The following is a 24194-nucleotide window of genomic DNA, read 5'->3' on the forward strand; positions in this document are numbered from 1 at the left end:
AGGAAATAAGACAGTTAGAACGGAGACAGCACAATGGAGTCTGAGAAAGAATTACTGCTGTCACCAAATTAGAGAAGTCAGCAACTTAATCTGAAGAGGAATCTACTTTTGAAAAGCAAATTTGGCCTATGAAACATGAAGCATGGACAATGTATTTTCTTACTCTGCCCACACAAGGAATACTCAGTCAATCCTAATCCTAATAGGTAGTATATTAAAAACACAGAATAAACAATACAATTTTTTCCGATGTTAGACACACAAATTAGGTTGGAAACCCCAACATTCCAGCATAACAAGATTAATTCATGCAAACACAAAAATTTTACTATAGACATTTTTTACTCAATGATTCCAATAACTGAGACCGAGTATGAGAGGCTTCAAGACGAAACAATCCAAGGATAAAAACTAAACCAAACCAAACTAACTAGTTGGCTAGTTTCATTGGAAACTGGTGAATTGGTTAGGTCACTGCTCTAGACGATCCATGAAATCAATCAACCAAAAAAACTACAAGGTAACAGGCTGAACTGGTCCAACAATGAAATTGAATTTTTTCCAATCATGCAAGACACATATTGTTTCTTTCATTTATGCTAATTTAAAATTTTGTATTGAATTACTAGCAGTCTAACCACAGTTCAACCATGAATCATTAACCAACCACCAATGTGCAAAATTAAGAATCAAGATGAAGGTCCCATTACCTCATATATTGCTTGGGTACATGAAGACTCTAACTCTCGCACCCTGCAAATGCATCATCAACACTCAATCCACTTAGAAACCACAAAATGTTACCACGATAAATAAACCAATAATTTCCATGTCCGAAAAATTACCATGGATCGTGGTGGCAGGTTTGACTTGAACTTAGCGCGGACTACACCGCTGTTACCATGAGGCCTGATAACCTTCCCCCAAATGCAGCGATAGTGAGTTCCATTCTGCTTTACCTTGGCTTTGTAAATGTACGCCATGCGCTTCCCAGCGTACCACGCAACCTCTTCCTTGGAGTTCACTCCCTCAATCTGGATCAGTGAGGTATTCGGGTATTGATTCGACTTGGACCTGAACAACAACAACAACAACACAAACACAGTTCAGCTACCCAAATCAAAATCCAGTACATAAAATACAATTGAAACTAGAAAACTATGTACCTCTTGTATCCAAGAATTGAACCTCTGACATAAAGCCTGATGAAACAAACACAACAAAATCAGCAAATGTTGATTTGATTAACATGTATTAATCCAATAAACTAATTAGCAAGATTCATTTGCAAACAGAGTTCCTAAAACTGATTTCTAATCACTGCATTACACATAATCTGTCATATCTAAGCAAAAACTAGTTGAAAATTGCAACAAAATAAAATCTAGAATCACAGATCGAAGATTCAGAAGCGATGGCAAAAATGGCGAAACTGAAGGATGTACGAGAGGGAGGAGATAGATCACAAACCTAACACGCTCTCCTTTGCGTCCTTGAACCATGTTGGCGATGATGATGCAGAAACTGCTTCGTTCTCCTTGTTCTTCTTCTACACTCGGCGGAAGCAGCGAGTTACTGCGAAAATGGTTGCAAGGGTTCTTATAAACCTAACCAAACAGAACGGGCCAGTTAGGGTTTTGCTCTGAGGCCCATTTAATTGGGCTTTACTTACACACACTCTCCCTCGGAAAAAAAAACTTTATATTTTCACAAAACTTAGTAGTTAGTACACCCTCCGATCACATATATAAGTAAAAAACACTTTTTAGGTTCATTCATTTAATGAATCTACTACTTCTTATTTGTCCACTACTGTAGCTATATAACCTCCTATTGCGTTTCGACACGTGTCCTGCTTTTACTTTTTGTTTTTTTTTTCAACCAGAACGTCCAAAACGACATCGTTTCGTATTGCACTGTTTCTCCCCATCAATGACGAACCCAGATTGCATTCGCGTGTCTCAGACCTTTTTCTACCCACTCTGCTGTACGATTCATCTCTATTTGTTGATTTCTCTTCCATAACTTCCTTATTCTGCACTTCATTCTAAAACCCTAGCTGTGATTCAGTGTTTTCGTTCATCTTTCCACCCACTTCTCACCAACCCATCAACTTCGTCTTTTCCGATTGATCTGAGCCTTTACTTTCGGCCGTCGGTTGAAGCTTGCCTCAAGATTTGTTTGCCGTCGTGTATGCTCGAACCATTCACGTCTTCACACCTCAAACGATTCACTGTTCGTTCGTCATCCTTTCTCCTACAAAACCGGAACATAGGTTTGAATGCATCAGCAAAGGTTTAATCTCTCACCAAATGGTCAGTGTCAATCCAAAGCTCCTTTAATTATCTCCTCTCTGTTGTATATATTTTGTACTACTCAATCCTTTCATCTGTATTGTTTAATTTGTAGATGTAGTTTTTTGAAAATCATGTTAGTTTTTTTTTTTTTTTTATAAATCGTACTACATGTGTGGTTGTGTCACTGTAGTTTCAAAACTTGGCTATAAATACCACATGTTCTGAACTCCCACTCAACTCATTTCCATTTCCCAATTTCTTCTCTTCCAAACTCCCTTGCTCTCACTTATTTCACTGATTTGTTTCATTTGTCCTTATATATGTGTGCCTAATTGGTTGTTTTTTATTTGTTTTGCAGTAGCCACTCCTAAACATATTAGTGAACACATGCATGTGGAAGGCATGGCAATTGACAAATTCAAAAGTCACTTACAAGTGAGTGTGTTTGTATTTCATTAGGTTCCTAACAAGCCTGGACAGATTTCAGCTTTTTAGATGAGTTTGAACTACCATTTTCTTTGATTCTCAATAGCTAACATTGATTCTGCAATATTGTTTTCTCATTAACTTGACTTTGTGATACAAGACATGGCCATTAGAGTGTAATAGGCCTTTAGAACGGATCAATGCCGACAACTAAAATGAATATGTTAATAGTTCCAATCTGAATATGTTAGTAGTTCAAAGTTAAGGATATTAATAAAATACTTTTCTTATGCCTAAGATATAACATAAAATAAGAGGCTTAATTAGGTAATCTTAACGCGAATATGTTTTCCTTCATGAATTTGCTGTAAGAAGAGATGTCATGGTTGAGATTAAAGTTATGTTTCCTTCATAAAATTCATTAGCTGTGTTCTTCAAGTAAAATATCAGCTCATTCTTAAGCATCTTATCACCTTTTGTTGTTGTGATGTCTTAATTTTTTTACAGGGATAAGTTTGACAAGAGTTTGGTGTTGCTGTGATGTCTCTTCTACTAGAGTCCTTTGTTGTTTTTCTGCTTTTGTTGTCGGTTTTTGGTTAATGCTTGCTGTTGCCGATCACTTGCTTGCTGGTGCTGCGAGTTTCATGAAAGGGTAGATGTTTTTGCTGGTGCGGTGTGCTGCTGCTGCTATTTTGTTCATGATACTGCTGTTTATTTTTATGTTGCTCTTAGTCTGTTAGTGCCTTTAGTTTGTTAGAGTTGTTTCTCTTTTGCTGTATTTTATCGTTTGTGTTTTTGGACCCTTTGTTGTCTTCCTTTTCTGTTTTTCTTGTGCCAGACTTTAATCTCACTTGGGGGAGATCTGTTCCCAAGAATTTCTTTTTATCAATCATGATCTTTTCTTCTCAAGAAAAAACCATTTCCAACTGTGTCCCAAGTTACTGCAACATTCAATCTCTCATGCTTTATGCTCACCCTAGGTTATTACTAGCTTCTGTTTTTGCAAATTTTATTGTTCTTTATGTTCTCATTACTTAGTGTTTAAGATATATCAACTACAAGTTAAAATTATGGCTTTTTTTTTTTCTTAAATATGATCATACCGATGATGCATTCCATGTGTTCACCCAAATGCTTAAACTGAATTTTGAGTTCCCATCATATGACTTTACGGTGGAATTGTTTTTGGGGAGTTTGTGAATGAAAATATTAAGGCCAGTTCTTGATATTAAAAGAAGGTGCAAACTATATAACCTGGTCATAGTAATCTTTGACAATGAAATTGGTGCCTTTAATGTAGCATTTATCCATTTGATTTACAACTATATACCTTGGTTTTCAATTTATAATGTTATGTTACCTTACTTTTATTTTTGAAGTTAGAGATATCTACCAAGTCCAGTCCAAATTCCAGCCTACCTCAAATTCACCCTTAATCTCATTTTGATACCCTTTCTCACATTATCTCCCCCCCCCCAATGTGTTCCCCACTACCTCTGCCAGCTAGGCAGTTAATTAGTCTCTTTGTAGTTGCACTTTACTTTTCCTTCCATTTTAAATTAAGTTCACTGCTATACTATATTAAGTTAATGCTCTATTTCTTCTTCCAAACACATGAATATGTTGTCCTTTTTGTTTCAGTTACACGAGATTGCAAGTGGACCAAAATCTGCAACAGTTATTGGTGATCAAGGATCAAGAGAAAGTGAGTGAAGCATTTGTATGCTTTGTTGCACATGTGATAGTATATAGACTTGAAATTGACTTCTTATTTTCATTCTAGAAACAATTACAAAAAGGTAATTATGAGAGGTAACTTTCTGATGTAGAGAAGTTGTTTCTTTTTGTTTCTTCAGGATATTCATTGGTTGGTTGTTCAGTGTTCATGACTTCCCCTTCATGTGTTCCCCTTCTCAGGTATCTCATTTGAAATCTGAAATTTAGTTTGTCACATTAATTATTAAGAGCATGTACATATTTTTCAATTTCTTGATAGTGAATCTATAAACTATGTCTGAAACAGATTAAACCACACAAGGCATATTTTGCCACATAAGAGTTTTTTTTCCAGTTATAACTGTTTGTTATCTTTGATTTTACTTAAAAAATATGTTATCTTTGATTTTTCTCTAATTGGTTTGGACCAGCAGTACCTAAGACCGGATGAGAATTTGGAACTCAATGTGGAACAAGAGATTCATGTTTGATGTGATGAATAAAGGAAAAATTATCAATCTAAAAATGAAAATTTTGGAGTTCTAAATGGAATTGAAATATCATATTTTGGGATCTAAATGTGTAAGTTTAATTTTTTTCTTTTCTCTGTATTAGGGCTCTGCAAGGAATTTGTCTCAATCATGAACTTCAAGACTCATCAAGGACCGGTAAAGTTGCCTTAAAGTCTATACATCTTCTAACATGAACTCATATTCATGTATTAAATGTTGAATAACAGTATGCATGCTTGATCTTCTAATATGGGATTGAATTGTGTAGCTTGAAAGATGAGGTTGAATGTAATGGGTAGAAAGTTCCATTCATGGACTTTAGTTTATCTTTTTCCCTTTTCAAAGTTCCCTCCCTGGCTTTTCTATCTATGTGTGATAGATTGAGAAAAAATAGGAATTCTAGGCAGTGGGTGTGTAAGGAGGGAGACTACCAGAGGTTAAATTGCAGAGTTTAATGTGTTGGTATTCATAGTTTCTTTGCAAAACCTCTAAAAAATATTGGTTATTGGACTTGGATTTCTTACTGATATTTTGTTTTTATGTGACTAGAATCATCTACAAGTATACTACAAAAATGTTGCTTCTACAACTTGGAAATTAACTTCACAGTGAAAGACAAATTTTTAACTGATAAGAATAGATCACCAAAAGTTCATTATTCATTAATCTAGAATTCTAAATCTTAGAATACTGTGTGAAGAGTGTTGATCTCATTAGTGGTTTATGTTTCTACATGAATGGAGGCATATCCTTCATTTGCTGCAATTTCTTCTGAATATCTCACATGAATTCTCATTAAGGTGGTCTAATGTTTAGGGATGAAAGTGTAATCACAGGACCTCCACCCAAATCAAATATCCTTCATTCCAATCCCATACCACATGATGGCCTTCTTGCTGGCTCTGAAACAACTGCAGACTTTCCTTCCTCAGTGCATTCTCTTCTTATGACTGCAATGGATCTCTCTAAGCATAAAATTTAAGGTTCTCTAAGAGAGCAAAGATCTCATATGGTATTTTTTATTTCACATATTGGTTACTTGCATTAGCATGTAGTCACAATCTTAATGGACAATGATATTGAAGTGAGTCAAAGTGAGAACTATTCATGCTAAATGGAGGGAATTCTTGCTTAGTAAGGGGCTGGAGAACATTTATCTTGATAATTTGGTTCAAAAACTGTATAGTCTGCTCAAATCTCAAAGTTGATTGTGATTTTTAATTGTCTTTATTTTTAGATTTCATGTCTAAGCTGAATGTGTATAGATAGTATACATAATGGACTTGATTTTAAAAAGAAACTAAGGAAACTAAGGATCCATTGAAACTCTATACATTGATTTTAAAAAAGACACAATAGACTTTGTTTGGTAGACAAATCTAATTTTATATGATAATTTTTATTGAGCATCTCCATGTTTCTCATTTGTTAAATCTATTTGGTTACTAATTACATATGACATTTTCTTAGACAAAACAGAACTTGAAACTCAGCTCTCATGTCATTATGAATGAGATTTAAGGGTTTAACCCTTAGTTTTATCCATATAAATTAGGGGAGTAAAGAATTGGGGCTGGTTTGTTCTACATCCGCTCGGTTCACCAAATACAAATTACTGCGATGATGCACTTTATCTATCGTGGACAGGCCAGATTTTATATCCACATATTTGATCTATTTCACAGGGAGATTTCTTACAAACTTGCTCCTGAAGTGGCTCTTGAGATGAATCCTAACATTGGTGGGGATGAAGACAATGATGTGATTAACATTATTGATGTGTATGGCATGTAATTTTAATCATTGTTTGAACTATTGTAGTGGAGTAATTTCTTTTCATGTGTTTAACAACTATTTGTTTTGTGGTATGTTTCATCAGTATTTGTGTTAACACTGTTGAATTTTTGTGTCTAATGTTTTGGTCTCTAACATGAGAGGAGTGTTCTCATGGTTTTTCTCTCTATCAATATATGTTGTAGTTGTCAAAAATTAGTTATTCGCTTGCTTAACTATCCAACATTTAAAATTCAATTTTAATCATAAATGAGATGCCATTCTCAATATCAAAGGTTTTTAACATATACTAATTCCAATGCTATTTGGTTTCTCCAAAAAGGATTGGATTCATCTCTTCCATTTTATAAATCATATTGACTTAATTTTATAACCTTTAAGAAAGGTTGATAGGATTAGTTTATAATAATAAATTCATATTTTTCTTTCTCCATATTACTGATCTACTTTCTTTATGGTCTATTTTGATAGAAACCAAAACACCATAATTTTAGAGGGATCGGAAACATATTTAAGCCTTATTTACATTTAAGTTATAGGGTAAAAAGCTGTCATGGGGTTTGTACGAAAATATTTTCATATTAAAACTAATAGAAAAATAAATTTATTATAATTTAAGAACGTTTATTCATAATTTCCAAAATATTTTATGAGTAAAAACTTATGAAAGAAATAACATATATGAATGAATTTTTCTGTTATCATTGCCCTTTAGTGGTTTGGACTCATGGAATAATGTTTTGTTGACATTTCTTATCCACATCCACCTTAGATATATAGAAAGACAAAATAGAAAAATGTGTGGAAATGAGATAGGAAGAAAGTGAGATATGAATAAATCGTTACTCTTAGATATGTGTATAAATATTTTCTTTTAGTTTCAAATATCTTACTCATAGTCTAATATGTTATTACATTTCAGCCAACTTTTCATCTTTTACAGTAAAGATTGTATCAAATTACAAGTCGACAGGGGTCAAACACAATTAACATTTGAAACTCATATAATTCATATATATAAGAAAAATAAAACATTTAAACATAAACATAAGATAATAACGATATATAAGTGTTTGAATAATTATAATTTTGTATCTTAGAAAATACATCATTGCATTATTCCATATATATCAAGTTCTGAATGATTGTAGTTAACAGTGGAGTTCGTAAAAAATTATCCGTGCATCGCACGGACAAACGGGGATAATCCTAGTGTATCTAGTTGTTAAATGAATGAACCTAAAAAATATTTTTTGCTTATATATGTGACCGGAGGGTGTACATGTTTAGCTTCTATTTTTCTTTTTATTTATACGTTAATTACAAAAGTGAAGCAACTTATTTATATTTTATTTCTGGTTCTTCTTGAAATGAGATCGTGTGAATAATTTTGTCTCTGGTGGCGTTGCATGACCTAGAATGGCTCTGATGGCATGGAAGAATTGTGACACGGTGGGGGGTGTACCTACAGAAGACATTTCGACCCTCAAATTCGGTGATAGAGCAAAGAGAAAACCTTAGAGACTAAGAAGAACTCTAAGTTTGTATGATGAGTAACACATGCATAATGTATGATAATATATCTAGTTATATGATCAATGACTGTTATATTCGTCTCTAAAGTCTTTAGGAAGCTTTGTAGAAGGACTTCTGAGATCTTAGTTGTCATTGTACAACCTTGTGTAAATGTTACTCGACCTCAACTGTGACAAGATATTCTTTAGCTAAGTCATGTCGTTCGCCTCTACAATATTGCTTGGTTGCATGACATTTTGGCCGACTGAGATGTCATTGGGCCTTATTACCTTTGGGCGTCAGAACACTTATTTTTAAATTTTGTACACAATCAAAAAGTGGAAATAAAGTAACCATTTTATAATTAAAATTAAAAACAGAAAATCTAAACAAACCTCAATTACTTGGTAGAGAGTTACATTTGTTGCCATTTCTTTATTTGCAAGAAATGTTAGTAAGACAATAATGTAGTCAGTAAAACCACTAATATCAAGTTAGAGATAAAATAAGGTTAAAGGTAAAAAAAAAAGACTAAGGAGTATTTGCCAGAGAAGTTGGAAGTGTAAACATCTTGAACATTCACATGACAAAATATATAAATGTTATAAGAGTTGCAAATGGTAGCAATAGCATGAACTTTCATAACAGAGCATTGTTCATATGCTTTTCACCCACACTAATATCCAATTGAATGTTGTGAAAATTCTTAAATTGGAATTCAGCACTAGTATTCCTACAATGATTCTCTTTTTTCTCACACATTTGTTATTAGATGATCATATAATTGTTTCTCACATAGAACAAGATTGTGTCTCACATAGAACACGATCATGTAGTTGTTAAGAAACACAAACGTATAGACATGTCTAAAATATTCTTACTCTTGCAATGATTTGATTTTCATCCTTATTAGTAGAACCAATGGTATGAAATGCACACACATGATATAGCCAAGTGTAGCATAAAGAAAAGTGTTAAATTCAAAAATATAGCATGCAAATTCTAAAAACATGAGAAACAAAGAGAGTGTATCGCCTCATATTCCGCTGCCATACAAAAAGCCTCACCAAACACAAAAGTAGAAACCAAATTAAGTCCCTCTCTCACAACTCCAACCCTGATCAACATGGTTGATTGAATCATTGTTGTGATTTTTTCTAATCACCTCTCACTACTCATGCATTGACCTTAATTGATTTCTCTAATTAATTATAATATTCTCTTCTATACTTTGATTATTAATTTGCTCTTTTGCCTCTTAAATCCTCCATCACCATGTTCAACAAGGGAAGGAGGGGCTTGTTAGAGGGAGGAGAGGAACGGTACGGGTTGATGTCTTTCGGGTCTTTCGGCACGAAAGACATGTTTCCGGTCCGGCGGAAAATTCGACATTGGCAGAAGCAGTTCTGGCTCAGGCTAGGACGAAGACATTTGTTCTGGGGGTTAATGATTATGGTTTTCATGTGTGTTGTTACCAAGTTTCTGTTGTTGAACATGTTTTCTGATGAGCTGGATTTGGACCACATGATGCATTCAAATAATGAGGTGGAAGATCTCAAATTACCCTCAGACAACAAGTTCTCGGTATTCAAAAACTTGTTCTCCCTGTATATATCATTACTATAGTTTCTTATATTTTTCTTCATGAACTTTATTAGTCATCCTGTGTTTTCTTCCTTTCTCTCTCTGTGCTCCTTTCTTTGCCTCTAGACATTTTCTCTTAATTGAAATGCATGTATGTGTTTTTTGGGAATGTAGTTCTAGCTTAGTTGGTTTGAGAAATAGCTAGTGTGTTTCAAAAAAAGAAATAGCTAGTGCTGATCATGGAGTTTTCTCCTCATTCTTTTTCTGGTTAGCTGGACTTTAGTTGCTTCATTTGTTCATATTTAGTTTTGCACATATTTTTGTTTGTCCATTGGGTAGTATAGTATTGGAAAGTAGTAAAATAATTTTCTGAAATTTTTTATAATTTTAAAATGTGACATAATTATTATAAATTTTCAACACATTTTTAATTAAAATGCGTTTTTTAAAACAAAAATTACCCACAAGGATGGACTTTTTATTCACACTTATAAAGTTATTATAATAATCTAATGTCACAATTTTTTTAACAACATATATTTACCTAAAAAGGTCATACTTTGAATCATCTAAAAAGCCTTTAAACTTATTAAGTCTGTCTAATTAGGTCAATTTAGAATAATAAAAATAAATTTTTAAATTACATACTTATTAATGTATTTACATATTTAATTCATAATGTCGGGATAACAAATTGATATTAAGCCTATTTAGCATATTTCCTCTTGTAACAAAAAAAAACCTATTTAGCCACAATATATTTAAACAACTTTCCATAAAATAAATTTTGACATATAGTCACAATACTTTCTAAAAGAGGCAAATGCCTTAAAAATGTCTAAAAAATTGTTCAACGGGTTTATAGAACTTTTGTCCTGCCTATCCTGTTTCTACGTAAACCAACTCTTAGGGAGGGGAAGGATGTTCTTGCAAAGAATTTTACCAATTCTCACAAATTTTTCTTGAACTTTAGACAACTCTTTTTCTACTAATCTTGTGCTAACTTATAGTACAAGTCAACTGTATATAATAATAAGGTTCTGTTTGGGCAGAGGATGGAAGTGGAAGAAAAGTTTTAAATCAAACTTTCATCTGAAAAAAATGATTACTAAACCTTCTATTATCTTTTGTGATTTTTTCCCCTTCTTTTGTCCATTGATTTTTTCCCTTTTCTATTGTCAACATCCAAAAATATCAAAATTGTCTTTTCACCTTTTGTTGCCTTCCAAAAAATTGCTGAAATTTTACAGTTATCAACGATCTTGTTAGGTATGAATATCATACTAATTTTGTTCAGGACTAAGATATGGTGTTAAAAACTTAGAAGTTACTATTTCTACCAAAAAAATTGGAGGTGGTTTAGTCCTTTGTTGTGTCCATTTCATATTTCATTTTTCACAGCATGATCAACATTAATATGATTTGCTTTTATATTTAGATTGTGATGCTAGTTTTCTTCTGATGTCTGTTAGTTAGACTCTCGAAATTTGGAAGCAACCCAACAGTGACAACTATCACAAATGCATGAATCGAGCTGGGAGTGCTACACGTGCGTCCCAACCTCTTCATTTCTCAAAATTTAAGTGAATGGTGAAATTGGTTGTTGAAAGTGTTGCGGGGCAGAGAAGTACTCCGTAGAAGAAGAAAATACTCCATGATTCCTGATCATGTAAAATGTCAGTCAATTAGTCTATGTAAATATCACTGGAATTATAACTTGACCGACATTTTACACAACCAGAAACTCGGGGTATTTCCTAAGACTAAGGATGAATTTGACGGCAGCTCACAACCTTTTCTTAGACAAATTTGACCATTCACTCTCAAAATTTGTGTAATAATCAGTAAAAGTGATTCTCTCTATATTGTGCAGGGAAAGGAAATGCCACAAATGGCTACATTTTGGTTCATGCCAATGGAGGATTAAATCAGATGAAAACTGGAGTATGCAATATAAATTGATTTTTTATGTAGTCTTTTATTTGTATTTCAAAGCTCTTGTTTCCCTCAATCTTGTGAGGTTAATTATAATTTTCACCATGTTGCAGATAAGTGACATGGTTGCTATTGCAAAAATTATGAATGCCACTTTGGTTTTACCTAAATTAGATCACCATTCATTTTGGACTGATCCAAGGTAAAAATTCTCATCTTCATGCTTTTCCACAACAAGAAACATGATTCAAATCTTGAGTATGAAAAAAAACCTGAACATGCTTGCATTAAGCACAAAGAGTTCTTTTGCCTGTTACTAAAGCAATATCTCATCCTGATTAGTGTTTTTTTTTGTCTCAGTGATTTCAAACAAATTTTTAACTGGAGGAACTTCATTGAGGTTTTAAATGATGATGTACAAATAGTGGAATCTCTACCACCTCGATTGGCAGCAATTACCCCACTTATGAAGGCTCCAGTTTCATGGTCCAAGGCAATACTACACATTCTCTACATAGAAAGTTTTAGCATGTTTGGATCAGCTTTTCTTTTCCCTAGAATCAATTCTGAAATTCAGAAGCTATTCACAGAAGCTTCTCTTTAGAATTGGTTCTGACTTTAGAGTTGTAGAAAAGGATGTTCAAACATGCGCCGACCGAGTAGTGATTTTGGTTTTGAATCTAAATTATGTGATCACTTTGAAACATGTAGGCCAGTTACTACAGAGGGGATATGGTGCATTTATTGAGGAAACACAAAGTGATCAAGTTTACACACACTGATTCTCGGCTTGTCAATAATGGCCTAGCTGGTTCAATTCAGAAAGTGCGTTGCCGTGCCATGTATGAGGGACTTAGGTTCTCAGTCCCAATTGAAGAGCTTGGAATGAAGCTAGTGAATAGACTTAAAAGTGACAACACTCCTTATATTGCTCTGCATTTAAGGTAATTCCCCTAACATATGATTTGTCTAGCTAATAAAACTATTGATTTTAAAGTCAAAATCAATTATGTAGAGAAGCTTCTGTGAGTAGCATCTAGATGTTGGAATTGATTCTAAATGAAAAATAAGTTGATCTAAACATCTTAGCTCGGTTGCTTAGTGGGGATATAAAAACACATTTTAATATAAAATTGCATGTAAGATTGTGATTGGTTAAATGTTGGTCAGCGAGTGTAGTGTGTTTGAAAACTCGAGTGATTTCACTTTAGGAAGAGAATTGATTCTATGAGAAACTACTCCTACTAACTTTTATGGGAGAGAAGTGATTTTGAGAAATTTAAAGTTGAAACAAACATTCTAGTAGTTAATTATTTTCAGAATAACTATTGCATAGTAATGAAGGAGCAATTCTTTCAAGAACAATTATAGACACAACCAATCAAAAGTTAAGAATTCAATAAAATAACAATGAAATGGACATCAACATTTTGAATTGCTAATTCATCATCTCTATTGACACTGTTCATGCAAGAAAAATCCAAGACTGGTCATGTATAGTTAGTTATGCATTCTCTCTTTTCATATTCACCTTTGTAACTAATCTTTTGCACTAAATAGCATTGCTGGAAGGGATATTCTATCTTCACAAATGTAAACCCTCCAAAATAAACTGAAAATTTGTATGAAATTTAACTTTTCTCCTTACAAGCACATGGCCATATTGCAGATATGAAAAGGATATGCTTGCTTTCACAGGCTGCAGCCACAACCTGACAAGAGACGAAGCCATGGAGCTCAGAAAGATGAGATACCATGTCAAACACTGGAAGGAGAAAGAGATTGACAGCAAATCGAGGCGCTTAAGGGGAAACTGCCCCATGACACCAAGAGAGGTTGCTGTTTTCCTAGAAGCACTTGGCTACCCTCATGATACAAAAATCTATGTAGCTGCAGGGGAAATTTATGGCTTAGATGGAATGAAACCACTGCAAACCAAGTATCCTAATGTGCTCTCACACTCCACTTTAGCCACAAAAGAAGAGCTTCAACCCTTTGAGGGTCACCAGAATCAACTTGCTGCTTTGGATTACATGATTGCAGTGGAAAGTGATGTTTTTGTTTACAGCTATGATGGGAACATGGCCAAAGCAGCCAGGGGTCACAGAACATTTGAAGGGTTCAGAAAAACCATTTGCCCTGACAAGTATTGATTCTCTTAAACAAGCATTATTTTAGCATATGATTACTAGCTAGCACATAGTTAATAGCTGGACATCCAAACAGTATAGACACCCCACAAACTGATTGAAATCATATGTCCCCACTTGGTGTTTCATTCTCTGTCTCACCAATCCAAAATCACACATGTAAGGTTATAATTGTCATGCTCATGCTTATATGACACAATTTGATTGGTGGGACAAGGAATGAAGGACACCAAATGAAGACTGAACATATTTATTCCCTCCTCACACATCTCATTTTTCACTCTATTTCTCTATTTTTTATCACATTCATCTTATGTCTTAGGGTGAAATCCTCTGTCCCCACTTGGTGTCCAATTCTCTGTCTCACCAATAAAAAATCACTCATGTAAGACTATAATTGTTATACCCATGTTTACATGACACAATTTAATTGGTTAGATAGAGAAGGAATAACACCAAATGGAAACATAAGATGTTCACTACTTTTTTCTCTTTCTTTTTCACTTTGAGTGTCTGTCAGGTGTCTGCACTGTGCCGATGTCTTCGAATCGTTTTGCTATTGTTCATATTATTAGTCTAATTTGGTTTCTTTCTAATGGAAGTTAGTATGTGTAGGCAAAGGTTTGTGAGGCTGATTGATCAGTTGGACAATGGTTTGATTTCATGGGAAGATTTCTCATCAAAGGTTAAGAGCATCCATGCAAACAAGAATGGAGGTCCTCATCCTAGAAAAGTGAAGCGCCACCCCAAATTGGAAGAGTCCTTCTATGCAAACCCACTTCCAGGTTGCCTTTGTGACAAGACACACGAGGGTTCAGAATCAAGTCATGAGTAGAGTCATGACTTATAGCATGTTTGGATCAACTTCCCTTAATTCTGAAAGGCAGAAGCTTCTCCCAATAATTGATTCTGAATTAAGAATCATTTCTAGAAGGGTTTTCTAACATGCACAAGCTAATGGTGCTGAACCATTTTATGAAACAGAACTGTTTCGGATGTGTGTAAATATGCAGGGTGATTTCAGCTGCAGAAGCCAGTTGCTCAATTGTTTCAAATTGTATATTAGAATAGATAGAACAGGTTAATTGGTAGTTTCTGACATTAGCTAGTATCATAGTCATGTTCTGAAAGTGTAATTAATTTTTTTAATGTAAATTTAATGTTACATTAACAAAGCTTTAGAAATTACTAGTAGTTTAGTTGTATAGCATCAGTTTTTTTTTTTGTCAAAGTATAGCATCAGCTGAAATTTATATATTTGTCTGCTGATTCAGCTGATTTGTTTGATGATGGTTCAGATGAAATATATGCAGCATATTTTTAATTATCACATTCATCTCATTGTATAAGCCTATTTGTATGGCTAAAGATGTATGAGCAAGCGTTAGATACTTAGATCTGACTTCCTAATTCCTATGATCTTACTAACTGATGCTAAAAAAGGGTTACATATGATAACTATATCATTTGATGACGATGTAAGATGATACAAAGAAAATAATTTGAGGGAGAACAAAAAAAGGGCCCTAAATGGCTACTATTGGTTGAGTTGGGAGTCAACATAATTTATGAAGCTGGGATCTGGAATATGTAATGTGTGAGGTTGAAGTATGAATATATATATATATATTTTTTTGAAAGTAAATTTATTCTTTCATTTATAATAAATTTTGAAAATGAAATTATTTCAAAAGTTCAAAGTAAAACAAAATATATTAGTCCAATTTTGATAAATTTTGAATGGATTGTGTGATATAAGATTAAGATTTAAAGAGGGAAAATTGGGGGGAAATAGTGAAATTTGATTTATTGGTGAAAGAGTGTGGAATAAGAAAACTTAAAATGACTTAGTGCGTGCTTAATTTGCATCAATAGTACCTGGACTGATGTCGCCCGGGCAGGGCGGCTCGACGAGGGATCATCGACCTAGGCGGGTCGACTCCTGATGTTTAAGACGCACTTTATCCTTTTGTGAAGGACTTAGTGTCTTGCGGGCATGTGAACCGATCTCGCCCTAAGCAGGGCGGCTCGACCTCCACTAGAAGGGATCGTCGGCCTAGGTGAGTCGACTCTTAATGTGTAAGAAGTGCTTCATCCTTATGCAAATGACTCGACATCGTGCAGGCATGTGGACTGGTCTCACCCTAAGTACGGCGGCTCAACCTCTACTAGAAGGGATCGTCGGCCTAGCCGGGTCGACTTCTTAGAATCTAGGTTGTAGCTTAGTCGGGCTCGTCTTGATTAAAGACCCTATAGAACGAGGCAAGACCCAAATGTGATATATTTAGGGTTAGAGTTTAGCCCCACTATTAAAGGCTAAATCTCCAATTCAATAAAACAACTTAAACCGAAATTCAAAAAAATAAAAAATAAAACAACTTCTCTAATCAATCATCAATATCAATATCAATATCAATCAATATCAATATCAATATCAATATCAATATCAATATCAATCAATATCAATCAATATCAATATCAATATCAATATCAATATATATATTAGAAAAGAAGAACTTCCATAGTGACGTGTCAGCACCAGATTAATTCTTAGTGACGTGTCAGCACCAGATTAATTCTCATAAAAATTATTCCACGTGTCAATTTGTTAGAGGATATAATTTTCAATTGATATATGTTTTAATTTTATATATTCTAACCTAATTAATTGATATTATTTTAGAAGATATAATTTTCAATTGATATATGTTTTAAATTTATATATTCTAAAATAATTGATTGATATTATTTTAAAAGATAAGATTTGGTCTTTTAATTTCTTTTAAATTTATTTTTAGAATATATTGATTAATTTTAATTGAATTTTCGAATTTTTTATTAATTCGGGATTTTATGAGTTTTTATTGTGATTTTCTAGATTTTGTTAGTTTTTATGTATCTTTATTTAATACCTTTTTTAATATTAGATTTGATTGGGATTTAGGTTGTTTATTTCTTAATTTTATTTTAATTTATCTTATTATTTATTTTATTTTAAATCCAGGAAATACTTTATTTTATTTTAGATTTACTTTTAGAGTATATTAATTAATTTTTCTTAAATTTTCGGATTTTTAATTAATTCAGGATTTTATGAGTTTTTATTGTGATTTGCTAGACTTGGTAGTTTTTATCTATCTTTATTTAGTACCTTTTTAAATTTTAGATTTGATTAGGATTCAGGGTTTTTATTTCTTAATTTTATCTTATTATTTATTTAATTTTACTTCCAGGAAATATTTTATTTTATTTTACATTTATTTATAGAGTATAATAATTAATTTTTATTGAATTTTCGGATTTTTAATTAATGCAGGATTTTATGAGTTTTTATTGTGATTTGCTAGATTTTGATAGTTTTTATCTATCCTTATTTATTGTTTATTTTTTATTTTAATTTCATGAAATATTTTATTTTATTTTTGAGTTACTTTTAGAGTATAAATGAATTTTTATGGTATTTTTATTGAATTTTCATATTTTTATTTAATTCAGGATTTTATGAGTTTTTATTGTGATTTGCTAGATTTTGGTAGTTTTTATCTATCTTTATTTAGTACCTTTTTAAATTTTAGATTTGATTATGATTTAGGTTGTTTATTTCTTGATTTTATCTTAATTTATCTTATTATTTATTTAATACTAATTATAAGAAAAGGGAGTTGATTTGGTGCTGAGGGTCCACAAAGCTACCATGGACACGCAGAGATTTGATAGCTGCTATTTCTACCTCTGCCACATGTCGCGATCAGGACAGAGGTATGCCGTAAGATGATGTTACGTGAAGAAGAGTTTATCATGTTGTGATTGATGGTTTGTGCCATTTCAGTTTATCCTTTGTTCGTAATTCAATCCTGGATTCTTAAATTTCACATATTTTGTGTGTTTTGATCCAACAGTTTACAAATTTTTGCATAGACCCTTTGACGAATCATTGTTGAAGACGTAATGTTTTGATTCTGATGTAATGTTTTTTCTATTGTTGTTCTTCCGCTTTTGTATTTTTTTAAACAAGATTTTAGTATAGTTTGTAGAAATCCATGCGTGTGAAACCATTCTAAACCAGATTTTGGTATAATTTATAGAAATTTACGAAACTTAGGATAGCCTGAATTTATATTCATTTCTCAAATTTTGCCCGTTTTTATTCTTCATGTTTGAGCTGTGTGTATAAGCATACTCTTTGCACTGTATGTGAATGATGCACAACTTACTATTTTTTTTTAATGATGCACATGTCAGTCAAATTGATGAAAGCATATGAAGAGCTCACATTTAATCTTCATGAGTATGTTTAGCCCATTCTTAAGGTTGGTTTATGTTTTCCTCAAACTCATTAGTCTTGCATATACTCATGTTTTAGTATGCCAATTGGGTGACTTATCTTACTTTACTCTATATATTTCCTTAAGTTAAATTTAAATTGATTGTTAGTATAAGTTTATTGGTGAAGTAATCACAATTATTTTGGGTGGGAGAATTATTTTGTTTTTTTCTCACATATATAGATAATTTGTTGGGGTGCGCACATATGGGACAATACACCATTTTTTGTTTTTCTTGACTAAAATGTGCCTTTGATTTTTTATTTCACAAGGGTTCCACCCCAAGATTCACAAATACACTAAATACAATTCTTTCACCACAGTCCTTTCAAATTGGTGAAGGAGGGTATTTTATTCTTCAAGACTTCTTTTTGGGTTTCTGTTTCAATCTTCTTCATGAATTGATTTTGTTCTTCAACTAATTGTAAGATGTCATATGTTTCAAGGATTCCTGCTTTTCTCTTCTTAATCAAAAGCAAAATGATTGAGGAAAAGAAAATCTTCTAGGGTGCAGAATATTCACTAATTGGAAAAAAAAAATAACACGTGTCATTCTTAAATTAATTCTCATAAAAAAATACATTTTAAAATTTTAGATTTGATTAGGATTTATATTGTATATTTCTTGATTTTATCTTAATTTATTTTTGATTTATTTTTAGAGTAAAAAAAATACATTTTTAAATTTTAGATTTGATTAGGATTTAGGTGGTTTATTTCTTGATTTTATCTTAATTTTTTTTTTGAGTAAAAAAAAAAAAACTATACTAAAATCTTGAAAGCTAATAGCTTAAGTTAATTTTTTAATATATTCCCAAATAATAATAATAATAATAATAATAACATATGTGTGCGGATATGGGCCGGTTGGGTACTATAGTGCCCATACCCGCACCCATACCCACTATTTTTAATATATTAAGTTAATTTTTTAATATATTCCCAAATAATAATAATAATAATAATAATAATAATAATAATAATAATAATAATAATAATAATAATAATAATAATAATAATATATGTGTGCGGATATGAGCCGGTTGGGTACTATAGTGCCCATACCCGCACCCATACCCACTATTTTTACATGTAATTTTTAAAAACACGGGTATGGAGATGGTACTATAGTACCTACCCATTGTCATCCCTATTTAGTTGGAATAAACACAATAATGTTATACTTTATGATATATCTTACACAATCCTGATTTGTGCTACTATCACATTAATTTTTTTTTAAGATTAATATATTGATAATTCCTTATATCTATGATTTGTGTTATCGTCTTCATATTTACGAAGAATGTGAAACGAGTTCATCTTGGTCTTAATCGGGCTTAGAAGAGAAGTCTTTATCTCCACTTTACTCATCAATTCTGACTTTTCTATTTCATTCGTTGTTTAATATATTTTTAATAATCAAAATATTAATTAATGTATCAAATACAATAGACATATTTCCCGTGCAACGCGCGGGTAAAAAACACTAGTTTACTTACATTGAGAACTCAAAACATAAAGTAAAGGCTTAATTGCACTTTTCATCCCTGATCTATACCTCTTGTGCAATTTTGATCCCCTTTATTTAAAACGAGCAATTTTGGTACACCAAATATCAGAATGTGACAATTGAGTCCTTCCGTCAAATTGCTAACAGAGTTAGTCTATGTGGAGCTCATGAGTGATGTGGATCAGACTAAATTTGCCACTAGGCTGCCACTTCATTAAATAGATTTTTTTTTATCAATATTTGCTTAGCTTATTTCATAATCATTTCATTTAAGGTTAATTAAATAGGATATAAACACTTAATTAAACTAGATAAATATAACCCTAAAATTAAAAAATATCTAATCTCACTTAATCTCTGAATCTTCAGAGAAAAAAAATCTCTGAATCTTCATCTTCTCCATTTTCTTCATCTTCTTCCCTCTCTCACCTAAATCTCCTTCTCACCTAAGCAACAACTTGTCCCTCTCTCTAAGCTCTCTGAATCTCCCGTATTGTTTAATGATTATGTTCCTGACCTTTGTCTCTTCGTTTTATTTTCCTTCCCTCACACATGTTTATGTTCCTCGCATTGTCTATGTGTCTCTCTTTGGAGCTTCATCGTCCCCGTCAAAGAAAGAAGCGGTGGCCGGCGCGGAAGAGCTCGTCGTGCGGTGGTTGTGGATGGCTCGTATTCTTCTTCTCCTTCAAAAAAACCCATCACCTCATCGATTCAGATTTAACAAACCCAGATCTGCCATCACATTTCCTAGATCTACACCTTGAAACTCACTAGATCTACACTGTGAACCATTGTTGTTTTGAGGGAGGAGGGTTTTGAGGTTGGAGGGAGGAAGGAGGAGAGGACGAGGGCAGAGGGTGGAGCGCATGTGTGGAGTGACTGGGGCCAGAGGAAGGAGTCATGTTGGCGCGTGCGATTGTTATTTCTGGAATATGGGGTGGTTGAGGGTGATTGGAGATGAGGAGGAGAAGGAAAGGGTGAAGAAAAGGATTTTGAATCTGGTTGTGAATGTGCTGAGGTGTTGTTAAAAGCGTTGAATTTTTTTTTTTTGGATGAAGAGGGATGGTTGAGGATGAAGGGGGAGAATGAAGATGAAGAGAGTTAAAATATTTCTGGATTTTGTTGGTTGTTAGAGGATTGAGATGAAATAGGAGATGAATATTATATGCGTTAAAAATTTATGGGTTTTGTGGGTTTTGATTTTCTTAATTTTTGGGTTAAGATGATGGAAGATGGATAATGAAGATGATAGGGTGAAGAATTTTTTTTTGAACGTGATGATAGGGTGAAGATGAGAGTAATTTTAGGGATAATCTCATAATCTTTCATTTTTTAAATAATTTGTTTTATTTTTTATTATTTTAGTTAGTAAAAAGGAATCTAAATAAGAATATTCTGTTTGCAATTAAACGGAGACTAACGGAAGGACCTAATTGTCACACCCTGATCTTTGGTGTACTAAAATTGCTCGCTTTAAACAAAGGGGATCAAAATTGCACAAGAGGTATAGAACAGGGATGAAAAGTGCAATTAAGCCTAAAGTAAAACCGCAAAGTAATTGGCACAAAACGGTGCGTTTTGGCACAATTTGGTTCCATCTTCCATCATAGTTCTCTTCTCCGATTAGCACAGCCATCACTTGTTGTTCGTCTTCCCTGATTCAACCGTCCGGCACCGGCAGCAACGGCGAACCTATCCACCGTTCCGCTCTTGCTGTCTCTGTAATCAGGTTACCTTCTTCATATGCCTTCTTCCAATTTTCCTTTATTCCCGAATCGGTTTTGTTTTTACTTTTAGCTTCCTGCCCTTGATTTCAATCGAAGTTCTGGATGACCCTTTTGCTTAATTCGTCTAAAAATCAAAACTTTTTAGTGATACAAACTTTAGGTTGTAGAATTTGTTTGCAGATCTGGGATTTTCCACTGTTTCTGTGCTAATTCAATGTTTATATGAACTCTGATCTATGGCTTGAAGTGTGTTCACCCTATTGTTTCAATGTGAAAAGACATGTCTGTACTATGTGCAGTGATTGTAAACACTGAAAAATTAACATAGGTTGCTTAAGAAAGTACTGTTAAGTTTTGGGTATTCTAATGTATACTTAAAGATGAATTAGAAGTTCATCAGTTTAATGGAATGATTTGAGGTCTTATGGAATGATTTTGAGGTCCTTCAGCTTAGTTAATTTGGTCAACCTATTGGTAGTACCTAGTAAATGCATGTTCGGATACAATGTGAAAAATCACGGTGGACAGAAGCGTTGTTGTGGCTGTCCACCGTGATTTTGGCTTCTTCGTGGTTTTCCACTATGTATCCAAACATGCACTACAACTCTGTCAATACTCCGGAACTGGAAACTTGGAATGATTTGAGGCCTTATGGAATGATTTTGAGGTCCTTGCAGTGATTGTAATTAAAAAATTGTTTTCCTCCCGTCTTCAGTTTAGTTAATTTGGTCAACGTATTGGTAGTACCTAGTGAATGCATGTTTGGATACTCCTTGGAAAATCATGGTGAGCCAATATCGCAGTGGACAGAAACGTTGTTGTGGCTGTCCACCGTGATTTGGGCTTCACTGTGGTTTTCCACTATGTATCCAAACATGCACAGAAGTCTGGCAATACTCTGGAAATGGAAACATGGACTTCAACATATAGTATAATTATCTACTGGATCAGGGTCATGAACAGCATGCCGCACTTCACTTTCATGGTCATGATTACTTTGTCATATCATCGTCTATATTAATTCTACTGGTGTTATAGAGGTTAGAATTTGGTTATATAAGACACTTGTATAGTGTTGCCAGTAGATTTCATGTTATGATTAGTGATCCCCTTGTCCTCCAAAGTCCAAACTCCAAACATTAACTGCATCAATGATCATTGGCATTTCAAAGCTAATACTGACAAGTCTTTGGAAGGGAGGAACTACTAGTGTCATGGTAGCTAATATATGATTCCATATGTTATTTCTGGCTATTATGTTCTTCAGTCAGTGCTTTAGAATTAAATTAACTTGATCTTCTATTCTATCTTGCCAGCACATAGTTTTCCAGTGACTTGTAAAACATCAAGTTGTCTATTTTTGAATGCATCATATCTTCCATTCTTCTATAAGTCATTCATTATGTCTTAATTTATATAATATTAAGGATCTCTTCTTTTTTTTTTCAAAAAAAAAACTTTCTATATTGAAATTTTTCATGTGGAGGAGCTTGAGGGGTATCACCGGCCTTGAAGCTTCATATGATTTGTCTTAGCCATTTGTTATTCTCTACTATTGTTAATGGTTAAACTACATGAAGAAGAGTTAGTGAGTTACTGCAAATGACTTGAATTTATTGCCGATGCAGGGAAATGGGTTTCTGGACCATAATTGAGGGGTTCATACTTCTTTCAAATGCACTAGCAATCCTAAATGAGGACCGCTTTCTTGCACCTAGAGGATGGGGCTTTTCAGATCATTTGGACCCAAGAACAAACACTGTCAAACGCAAGATTATAGGTTTAATTTATTTTTGTCAGTATGGAAGAATTCCTCTCATAGTTATCAACTCCATCACCATTATTGCAAAGTTAGTTTTTGGATGATGCCTAGCAAGGTGAGATATCAATACATATGTCTGGTTTAAACATTTTGTTAATTTTATATATGTAGCCTATAATAATTGTAATAAGATGCCAAATTTTGATTTAATCATAACAAACATCTACTGTTAGGCTGTTATGGTAGAGCCTTCACTGCCTTGTCCTTTTCTTATGTTTCTCCAACTAACGAAATGCATAAAGATGAATTATATGTTGACCTTTTCAGATGGAGACTTTATTTTTGTGAAAATAAAATTTGGAGGATTCTGATTGTACATGAACTGAATTTAGTTCACTAAAATTTGACTATATTTCACTAGTAGACTTCCGAGTAGATTAATGGTGAAATGAGTCTTAATCTACTTAAGGATTTTTGTCTCTCCCTCTCTTATGCAATTTGAACAATATGGTTTTATTTTTTGTTGCATGATCAAGCTGCGAGGTATGATGGACGTAACATGACATTTAACTCTGTTTCAGTTTCTTCATTTGATTGCAGGTTCAGGAATTTTCGTCAGATGGCTTCAAGTTGTTCTTAGGTGGGAAAATTTGACAAATTCTGTTGTAGAAATATGTCCTTACTTACCTTTCTAGAGTGATATTGATCCAGTTATGAAATTTATGGATGTAAAATCACGTTTGCAATGGTGACATAAGTAGTTAGAAATGGGGATAATTGTGATTATGATGACTTGATGGTTATGGTATTTATTTTCTTAAGAATTAATCACCCTCTTCCAATTTTCCCTGTGTGAATAAGTTTTTTATTGCTTCATTCTTGATTGGAGATCCGAACTGATGTTGCTCAAGTAAGTGCCTCTTTGGTTTCACGATTTA

The 24194-nt window shown here is 33.2% G+C and overlaps 3 protein-coding genes across 5 annotated transcripts in view; 2 read left to right on the forward strand and 1 right to left on the reverse strand.

Annotated features, from left to right (window-relative positions):
- Positions 1–1623, reverse strand: part of LOC130733632 (60S ribosomal protein L35a-1-like) — a 3066-nt gene extending 1443 nt beyond the window's left edge. The window contains exons 1-4 of the mRNA XM_057585862.1: positions 1471–1623; positions 1167–1202; positions 846–1074; positions 711–753 (exon numbers count right to left, since the gene is read on the reverse strand). Coding sequence (XP_057441845.1) covers positions 712–753; positions 846–1074; positions 1167–1202; positions 1471–1502 — 339 coding nt within the window. The 5' untranslated portion in view covers positions 1503–1623 and the 3' untranslated portion in view covers position 711. The remainder of the gene's footprint in view (positions 1–710; positions 754–845; positions 1075–1166; positions 1203–1470) is intronic.
- Positions 1624–9344: 7721 nt separating this feature from the next.
- On the forward strand, positions 9345–15137 carry LOC130733633 (O-fucosyltransferase 19-like). 2 transcript variants are annotated; one of them, XM_057585863.1, is made up of 8 exons: positions 9345–9844; positions 11321–11393; positions 11718–11788; positions 11893–11981; positions 12140–12272; positions 12491–12723; positions 13449–13925; positions 14545–15137. In XM_057585863.1, the coding sequence occupies exons 1-8, from the start codon at positions 9536–9538 to the stop codon at positions 14762–14764; spliced, it is 1605 nt and encodes a 534-aa protein (XP_057441846.1). In that variant the 5' UTR covers positions 9345–9535; the 3' UTR covers positions 14765–15137. The 2 variants fall into 2 exon arrangements, with proteins under 2 accessions (XP_057441846.1, XP_057441847.1); XM_057585864.1 differs by having other exon boundaries at positions 9706–9844; positions 11317–11393.
- Positions 15138–21339: 6202 nt separating this feature from the next.
- Positions 21340–24098, forward strand: LOC130733635 (protein transport protein yos1-like). 2 transcript variants are annotated; one of them, XM_057585867.1, is made up of 3 exons: positions 21340–21496; positions 23123–23371; positions 23838–24098. In XM_057585867.1, the coding sequence occupies exon 2, from the start codon at positions 23127–23129 to the stop codon at positions 23358–23360; it is 234 nt and encodes a 77-aa protein (XP_057441850.1). In that variant the 5' UTR covers positions 21340–21496; positions 23123–23126; the 3' UTR covers positions 23361–23371; positions 23838–24098. The 2 variants fall into 2 exon arrangements, with proteins under 2 accessions (XP_057441850.1, XP_057441849.1); XM_057585866.1 differs by having other exon boundaries at positions 23857–24098.
- The last annotated feature ends 96 nt before the right edge of the window (positions 24099–24194 follow it).

The sequence above is a fragment of the Lotus japonicus genome, chromosome 1, assembly GCF_012489685.1.
Source record: "Lotus japonicus ecotype B-129 chromosome 1, LjGifu_v1.2".
NCBI classification, from domain to species: Eukaryota; Viridiplantae; Streptophyta; class Magnoliopsida; order Fabales; family Fabaceae; genus Lotus; species Lotus japonicus.